General features: G+C 42.0%; 1 protein-coding gene across 1 annotated transcript in view; it reads right to left on the bottom strand.

Annotated features, from left to right (window-relative positions):
• The window catches only part of LOC134299573 (lymphocyte antigen 75-like), a 56,918-nt gene continuing 47,334 nt past the window's right edge, over nt 1-9,584 (bottom strand). Inside the window, exons 7-12 of the mRNA XM_062982753.1 lie at nt 9,352-9,578; nt 7,230-7,302; nt 5,225-5,319; nt 2,357-2,497; nt 854-968; nt 1-162 (exon numbers count right to left, since the gene is read on the bottom strand). Of these exons, the coding sequence (XP_062838823.1) occupies nt 98-162; nt 854-968; nt 2,357-2,497; nt 5,225-5,319; nt 7,230-7,302; nt 9,352-9,578 (716 nt within the window). The 3' untranslated portion in view covers nt 1-97. The remainder of the gene's footprint in view (nt 163-853; nt 969-2,356; nt 2,498-5,224; nt 5,320-7,229; nt 7,303-9,351; nt 9,579-9,584) is intronic.

Here is a 9,584-nt window from a genome sequence, read left to right as displayed (position 1 = left end):
TACGGGTTTTCACTTTTATTTATGGATATAGAAGATATAGACAAGGGGAAACGGATGCATGCAAGACTCTGATTGCAAAGCTGGCTGTCCGCTCTTTCTACCTCATCTTGCAGACATAGGGCCTCTTGACTTTGCAATCATCGTTCATCCATCCCTTGAAACCTGAAAAGGAAGGGAGAAACAATATCAAGAGATACTCCATTTCCATAACTGCATCATTTCTTTCTAATATAGGGTTATCTCCTTTGCACCAAAGTAAACCAAAGTGGGAAACTATGGGATGCTGTATCCATAGGAGTCAAGTGTCTAGATGGAGGGAAGTCCTAGTCCGGCTCTATTCTGCTTTGGTGACCTGGAAGAACCCTGTGTCCAGTTCTGGGCAGTATTCAGGGGGGATATGGACAAGCCAGAAGGTATCCAAAGATCTTTAACCAAGCTGGCTAACGGTCTGGAAACCATGAATCCCTCTGAGGAGCAGCGTAAGGAGTTGGGATATTTACGAGAGAAGATTTTTGAACAAAGGCTAGATAGCCATCTGTTGGGAGTGCTTTGATTGTGGATTCCTGCCTGGCAGGAGTGGGTTGAACCAGATGGCCCTTTAAATGGGTTTACCCAACTTATCCTTTGTTTCTGAAGGCTCTGTTTCATCATCTATGATCCTATTGGCCAATGTTAACTCATGATCCAATTGGTCATACTGGAAACCTACAAATAAAACTTGAACTTCCTAGAGATTTGGGGAAAACTCTTCCCCACCATAAAGCTACCATTGTGAGTTGTTTAAGAAGGATCCAATGTTTTGCAAAAGCCTCCTAGATTACTACTGACTTGGATTAGCCAAACTGGTCCTCACCTTCTGAGCCTACCATATAGACACAAGCTTTCTCACTGGATGCCTCTATTCGCTCCCCAATTTTCCAAGGCCTGAAGTTGGTGGTTGCTAAATCTGTCCATTTCCATCTTCCATTCTGCAATGACACTCATATCAAGCGAGTCAAATCATCATCATCATCATCATCATCATCATCATCATCATCACCACCACCACCACCACCACCACCACCATCTACACATTTCATAGTTATGTAAACCAATTCCTTCAATTCTGACTTCAGATCCAACTTACAGTGACCCTAAAGCAAAGCTATCATGGCGGTTTGTTGGTAAGATTGGTCCAAAGGAAGGGTTGCCTTTGCTTTCCTTTGAGGCTGTGAATGCATGACTTGGGTAGAGTCCTCCAATGGGTTTCTATGACCTGATGGAGGATCAAACCCTGATCATAAGAGCCACAAGGTGCATCTACACTGCAGAATTGATGCAGTTTAACACCACTTTAACTGCCACGGCTCAATGCTATGGAATCATGGAAACTGTACATAGTTTTACAAAGATGTGTTGCTTTCTCTGACCAAGAGTGCTGGTGGTTCCCTAAATTAAAACTCCTATGATTCCATAGTAGGCATGTCCGATCGATGAAAAAAATGTTTCAATTCTCGTTTCTAAAGTAGGGGGCGCTGGCGCTTCGATATAGAAAGTATTTCCGATTTTTTCACCCAAAAATTTCGGATATTTCTGAAAATTCGTAATGATTCTAAATGTTTCTAAAATGGCGGACGCGCATGCACAATCGCCAAAAAAAGGAACCGGGGGGGGGACTTTTACAGGGCTCTCCCGCCCTCATTTCTTGAGCTATCCTCATCAACCTTAGCCCCCACCTTTGCGTCCATCATGGAAGTTTCTGATTGGCCGGGGATGTATCAAAAAGCGAGAACAATCTGAAATAATTCCGATATACGATTCAAAACGATTTTTTGGACATGTCTATTCCATAGCATAGTAAAAATGGTGTCAAACTGCATTGTTTCTACAGTGTAGATGCACCCCTAATCCAACAGCTACATCACACTAGCTCTCTAGTGAGTATATAGGGGTTGTGAGTATGACTAGTCATGACTGTGTAACTCGAGGTTGTGCATTTGTAACTGTGTACATAATTCTGGACTTAGCAGCAGCATTATAAGATCATGGAAGACTAAAACCATACATTGAATGAGATGCATAATAATAATAATAATAATAATAATAATAATAATAATAATAATAATAATAATAATAATAGTGTAGTGTGCATCTCTGCATGCAGAATTGCATATTAATGGGGACTTGTCTCAAATGGCAATGCTGCACCACTGAACAAGGCAGGAAAGGGGCAACCCGACCAAATGGATGCATCTAGCAAATTTGAAGGCACGTCAGCACAGTGCAACACAATGACAGCAGTTGTGCAGCTTGGCTTCTGCAACCAGTCCTCGGGCCATGCATGGAGGCAGGCAGGAATGAAGGGCAGAGTTCTCACCTTTTTGGGGTCATGAAATCCAATCCAGACACTTTCTATGCCTGGATAGTTGGCAATAATGAACTGAGCCACCATGGTATTTTCTTGCGCTGAGAGAAAGGAGGCCAGGTGGCTATTCTGGCCATATTGTTGGCATGCAACCTGGAGGAGAAGAGCAAAGTGCATTTTCTAGATTGGCTGTCATGGGTTGAAAATTTAATACATTGCAAGATAGCGTTCATTTGATGGTCTATACGCGTATGCAGATTGTCTTATTCCTGGGATATTGGGGGTTTCAGTTCATTATGGAGTTCAAAATTTAGTGGAGATGCAGAGGATGTGCATCAATGCAACCCCGATCTGTAAGCATTATTGGTAACTTTTTTCAGCGTGTCCTCATTGCAGAATTATAGCTGTGCATCATCAGCAATCGTAGGTCATCATTTGTGGTCCACGAGTCTGATTGTTTTCCAAGGACAGAGTCTTCGTTGTGAGTCTAAGTGATTGTGGAGGCCTACTCTGGATCTGCATGGTCTTTTGCAGTGAAGACGTATATTTCCAGATGGAGTCACCTTCTTCCTCTTGCCCCATGTCTCCTTTTCACCCTCTATTCATGCCACTGCAAAACCTACAGAAGCTATTGGTCACAGCTTACTTACAGTTATATGCTTGGGGCCCAGGATTTTCTAGTTCTCTCTCAGTGTTTATTCCACATTTTTAAAGGTTAGCTTTGAGCCTAACTTTAAATGTCTTTTGCTGTCCACTGACATTTTCTTTTCTATTATTGAGCTGAGAGTAAAAGTAACTGCTTTAGGAGACGGTGAGCTTCGAAGTTTCAGACAACATAACATTTGGTCTATCAAAGTGGATGGTGGAGGATCATAGCTTCTGTCAGGTTGCTTCCAAGGTTCCTTCTGTAGCAATCAGCAAGCACCACAAGATTAGTCCAGAGTCAGTCCAGGGTCAAATCACCAGTCAATCATCAAAACAAGGGATAAGCAATAAAGCAAATGGTATGTTCAAAAGTTCCAAAGACAGGATCTCCTAACAAACACAGTCCAAGGTAGAATCTGAAATACAAACCAAAATCCTAGATACAGTCCATCACACAAGGTCCAAGGAATCACACATAGTCTCGAGGCCAGAGCTCCAACAACGACGTTGCTGCCAGCAACTGGCTGCTTCAAACCCTAGCTATTTATGCTAGTTTCACAACTGTTCGCAATTACTGGCCCCCTTTTATGCCAAACAACTGGACCTGCAAACTTGTATTCCTTCTCTCCGCAACTGCAACCGGGCTTCCAGCTCAGATGCCTGCTCAGATCAGATGCCTGATCTGTAGCCTGAGAAGTGGTGGGTTCTTAACTGTCTGAAGGTGCTTTTGCCCTGTTTGATCCCAACTCAGATACTGCATCCTCACCATCGGAGCAGGCCATGACAGCCTTGATGCTGGTGGGCATTGCTTCTTCCAGATACTGACGTTTGCCTGCCTATCTTCTTCCCAAGAAATTTGTAGGATTCTTCGAAGGCAATGCTAATTAAGTCTTTCCAGAAATAGAGAGTGATATTTGTAGACTGTCCATGTTTCATACAATAGAGTTGGAAGAACAATAGCTTTATAAACAAGCATGGATATCCTGATCCTGAAACCCTTCATTTGAAAAATAAATGCTGTACTTGCAGAGTTCAGACAGTGCTGTATTTTGGCACTGATGTCTGCTCTTGTGGAGAGGTGGCTGCATAAGGAGCGGAAATGATTGAAATTTTCTAGCATTACACCATTAAGCTGTATTTATGGTATTGCAAAAGGATTGGTTGGTTAGTGTCTTCTGCTGGAAGAGGAGCACTGGTTTTCTCAGTGTTCAGTGAGAGGGCAAGCTTTTCATAGGATTCTGCAACAAAGGTCTTGTAGATTTTCCTCTGAATGATCACGGACTACATTATCATTGGCATATTGGAGATCTATAACAGAACTACTATACAATTCTGGAATTTGTAGTCTTGTGAAAAATTTATATGTCAGAGAGGCTTTATGCCACAACAAACTATAAATCCCAGGCTTGATGGGTTTGTAGGATTGAGCCGTAGTGTCAACCTACTATAATTCTGCAGTGTGGACAGACTCAAAATCATTGTTTCCATGTCCGTTGGGTAATGAATCTACTCCATTTTTAGTTTGGACCTCCATGGGAGCTATTCTTGATGCCAGACTCTTTCCACAACTCCTTTAAAGTTCAGATGAACATCCAGTGAGGATCCAGTAATTAATTGAGAATGGACTGTCAGTCGTCGCTGAATCTGGGCAGTTTTAGACCAGACTAGGCAATGCCCTTCTCTTATCATCTTACATTTTCGTACTGCCTTTCTTGTCTTATTTTTTTGGTCCCCTAAAAAACCTATTAAAGAGAAAAGACAAAACAGCTGTCCACAGTGTCCACAGAACACTTCTGCAGCATCACGTCTCAAAGGGAGTTGATGCCCTGCAACGGACATTTGGTAAATTGATGTTATTGGATGTCACCCTGAGACTCCATGATATAAGAATGGATACCGATGATTCTAATAAATAAAGATAAAGTAACTAGGCCCACCAAGAAATCCTGGATTCTAATTAATAAAAGTAAAGCTAATAAGACAATCAATAGAGACACAAATTCTCATCAAGCTGCAATGTGGAATGAATGTGGATTGGCACTAAACTGTCATGGCCCAATGCTATCGGATCAAGAAAACTATGGTTTTAGAAGGTCTTCAGCTTTCCAACTTGAAGAGGGGTAGTCCCTCACCAAACTACAACTCCCAGGATTCCAGGTTAAAGTGGCATCAAACTTCATTAATTCATCAGTGTAACAGCACCCTAAGCTGACTGAGACAGACGCTGTGTCATACCTCTGCTTCTGACCAGGTTTTCTTCTCAGTAAAGATCCCACGGCACTTATCCTTGTATTCCAACCAAGATGCAGGGCAGCTTACTGTTTCAATGCCTGTCCAGGGAGAGGAAAATATCATCAGAGATTAATATTTGGTGGAAAGAAGTGAAGAGAAGGAACGGTTTGTGGCTGTTGGCTCCCATGTCATTGGATGGTGAATGCATTACAGGTTTTGTTGGAAAGAAGCCATCCTGCTTTGGTCAGATCTCAAGGGGAGTTCTTTGTCCACTTCCGAGCACCACAGTTCAAGAGTATTGATACACTAGAATGCGAGAAGAGCAACCAAGATGATAATAGAATCCTAGAGTTGGAAGGAATCCCTAGTCCAACTGCCTTCTGCCAGACAGGAAAACACAACTCAGGCCCTCCTGACAGATGGCCAGCCAACCTCTGCTTAAAGCCTACAGAGAAGGAAGCTCCATTTGAGACCAAGGACACCAGTGTTGAACAGCTCTTACCTTCAGAAAGTCCTTACTAATGTTTCTGTTGGTGTATTTTGTTGTTAGTGTGAAATGTTAAATCAAATGTTGTTGTTGGATTTTGCATCTGTGTGTTCCGGCAAGTTTTCCAGCAGCACACGAGTTAATTACCAGCCAGCCTTGATTGACTGCCTGCAGGGCCAATAGGTCAAGTCTTCCAGTTTCAACAGCGTGGACGGAACATTTGTCATGGATAGTGGAATGTTGGGTGTTGCCAGTGTGTACTGATAGCAGACGGTGAAGAGAGAGGACATGCTTTACCCTTGCAGGGAAGCATGAGCCCAGAGAGTGATAGTGTTTGTTATTGTAGCTTTATATACTTGTAAATAAATAAAGCCTTAGAACCGCTGGGATCAGCAGAATTACGACTGAGGTGTTGTTTTTCGGTGCTGCGGTCTGATTGGAGAGGAGAAGGTGAGAGGACTTGTCTCAACAATAAATCAGGGTGTTTCAAGCACGATTCAACCCCTGACAGTTTCGTTGGGATTTGAGGGAAATTGAATCCTAGTCTCCAGAGCAGCAGAAACTCACTTGCTCCCTTTTCCTCAATGTGACCTTTCCAGATATTTAAACATACCCCTTCTCTCAGATTTCATTTCACTAAGCTAAACAACCCCAGCTCCTTCATCTTCTCTTAAAATGGACTCTGGGGGCATTTATAATCATGACAATACTGCTATGATTGTGAGTATGTTATCATAATGAATTTGAAGCAGTTATAGATCCATAACTCTAGGTTATGGATCTATGACTACAAGGCAAAATAATGCTAGTTGACGTCTATTCGTGGAGATTGAATGGACATCTTATGGGACTGCTTTAATTGTATCTTCGGGCACAGCAGAGGGTTGGATTGACTGGCCCTAGTAGACTTACAATCCTATGATACCATAATCCATCCATGCTGAAGGACCCTATCTTTCCAATAGATTTGGCACTTGGATATCTCATTTCAAGTTCTGAATGAAACCCATTTTGGATACAATATCCCATAGACATGGACACTACCAGCTCTCATTATTTTTGATAGACACAACCTATTGCCAATTGTATCATAGTATCACAGTTGGAAACCCCCAAGGGCCATCCAGTCTAATCCTTTGTCATATAGGAACACATAATCCAAGTCCTCCCAACAGATGGCTGTCCAGCCATCTGGGTGGCCATCATATGTCCTATGTGATATCAATCATGGTGGAACTAGTGGAACATGGTGGAACATGGTGAATTTTCTTCCATTTCAGCACTAACTTTAGACTCAGACTTTAAATAAAATTTCCTACCCTTCTACTAAAACAACTGTAAAACAAACCTGAATTTGGGTAGCTAAGGTGGAGTTAAGACAGTAAAAATTAAAAATGTTCAAGTTCAAGAACAAATTAACCAAGAAAACTGTCAAAATGTGTGAAATGTGTTTCAAAGGATGTGTCTTTCTTCATACCTTTCCTAAAAGAAGAGAGATTCTGGTAAGTGATTGTGACTCACCTTGTAAGAAGAAGCTGGAGACCAGGAGGCCAAAAAGGGAGAGGTGGAGGAACGTCATTGACTGCATTTGTACCTGTGGAGATAGGTTTGAACTGAATGATAGACTAGTAAAATCTGGGGAGAGATCCCAAGGGCCATCCAGTTCAACCCCCTTCTGCCAGGACACCATCCATCCTCCCAACTGATGGTCATCTGGCCCTGTTTGAAAGGAGGTTGCATCGGGTGGAATCTGTTTCTTGGAGTTTGAATCCATTGCTCCATTGTATCTTAGCCACCTCAATGTGACCTCCTTTTAAGTATTTAAACATGTCTATCATGTCTTATTCTCAGTCTTCTTCTCACAAATGTAAACAATAAATATCCCCAGCCCCTAAGCTGTTCCTCAGTGGGATTCATAGTTCCCAGGCCTTGGACCACTTTGATCACCCTTCTCTGTACACCTTCCATCTAGTTCTTATCCTCCTTTAATGGCTTTGACCAGAACTGGACACAGGGTTATTATTCCAGGGGAGGTCTGACCAAAGTACAAGAGAGTTGGACTAGGACTTCCCTCCTTCTAGATGTTATCAAAAATAAGACCCCAAAATTATGAATTATGAGATGCAGCTCCATTGGGACATGCAACGCACCCATTTTGCCTTTTCCATTTTGCCCTGTAATGATGACCTCTCATGAATTTCTTTGAAATGTTGCCTCACCTCACCTTTGACTTCATGAAATGATTCTCCAAATTACCATTATTCTTTCACAATGAACCAGAAGACTCGTTGTGTCTCATTGGGGGAGAGACACACAATGGACTTGTATGAGAACCCCTGGGTCCTCTTTCCTATTTCATCTGGTATGATCTGGGTTATTCTTGGGAGTGTTTCCTCTCCAACACCCCAAGCTAGACCCAGTCCTTGAGATGCCCATTGAGACAGTCATCTCCTTAAGCACCCATTGTTTATTTCGATCGACACCATTGTACCAACTGGAGCTAGAATATTAAGCCCATTATCGCTTGCCCTACTGTATTTCTGATCGTACTCCTCTCATGGGTGGATCAATACATGGACACAGTCTATGAAATAATCCAATGAGTTTTCCGCCACAGCAAAGACCATCCGCCATGATGTCGGATGGAGCCTGGACCAACCTTGATCAGGTTGTGTAAGTGTTATTTATTGCTATATAATTGTATTGTTTTACCTTGCTTAATAATGTGTTATTATATTGCTATGTAATGTATGTGTTGTTTTTATGATTGGAGTCCCATCTGGGAGATAGGGCGGTATATAAATAAAGTTTTATTATTTATTATTATAATTAGAAAGCGGATCCTAGATGGACATTTTCTGAGTCAATCAGGGGCCATTACGGTAAACTTCAATAGCTGTCAAAGAATTATAAATATTCCTGCATGTTTGCATTGTCGAATGTCAGTACTTTGGAGTTCTGTCTCTGCTGACATCCTCTCTGGCCATTGAGAATAAAGCTTCTGATTTTGCCTTCAACCTGTTTTGTGTCTTATTTGGTCCTTTGGAAGCGTGACACTCCAGACTCCGAACTTGCGGTTTTAGTGGAGCTGAAATCACATAACATAGACACTATACCCCAATTAATGCAGCTTTCAAATCACATTGGTCTTTTTAGCTGCCTCGTCTTCAGCACTACTAGGTCCCTTTCACATGGACTATTGCCAAGCCAGGTGTTTCCCATCCAGTTGGAGGATCCGTACATGTCAGACCTAGGAAGCATGAGTTGTTCCTAATGATTTATGTTGTTAATTGTTACGTCTGACAGCCAAGATAGGATAATGGTTTGAGTGTTGGTTATAACAAGATTCAAATCCTGATTCAGCCTTGGAAACTCAGTGGCCAAATTTCACTGTCACTTCCTCAAGAGAAAGCAACGGCAAATGTCCTCTAAAAATAACTTAAAAACCAATGTGATGTAATGGTTTGAAAGATGGGCTCCAGGAGCCCATAGTGTTGTGACATAACAGTCAAAGTGGTGTCAAATGCATTAATTCTACAGCATAGATGCACCCCAAGATGCTCTTCACCTTTGGGTTAGGGATTGCTGCAGATAAACCCACTCAAAACACTGGCAGAATCGTAGGGTAGAGCATTATACTCACTTGTCCACTTGTCCTTGTTGGTCCTGTTTGAAATGATGGCAAATATTTTCCCTTCAGCACTTGCTTTTGGATCTTTTGGATCCCAAGTGAGTTAATATTTGCAACCAAAGCAAAGTTTGTACTCAGTTGTTGAATCTTTTTCCAGCCAGGTTGTCTCTCTTCATTTAAAAACTCCACATGGGAGGAAGGGCACAACACAGGAAAGCAGGTACAAACACTTCTGTGTGCTATTT

This window comes from Anolis carolinensis, chromosome 5 (genome assembly GCF_035594765.1).
Source record: "Anolis carolinensis isolate JA03-04 chromosome 5, rAnoCar3.1.pri, whole genome shotgun sequence".
Taxonomy (NCBI): Eukaryota; Metazoa; Chordata; class Lepidosauria; order Squamata; family Dactyloidae; genus Anolis; species Anolis carolinensis.
This window is presented reverse-complemented; position numbering and strand designations above follow the sequence as displayed.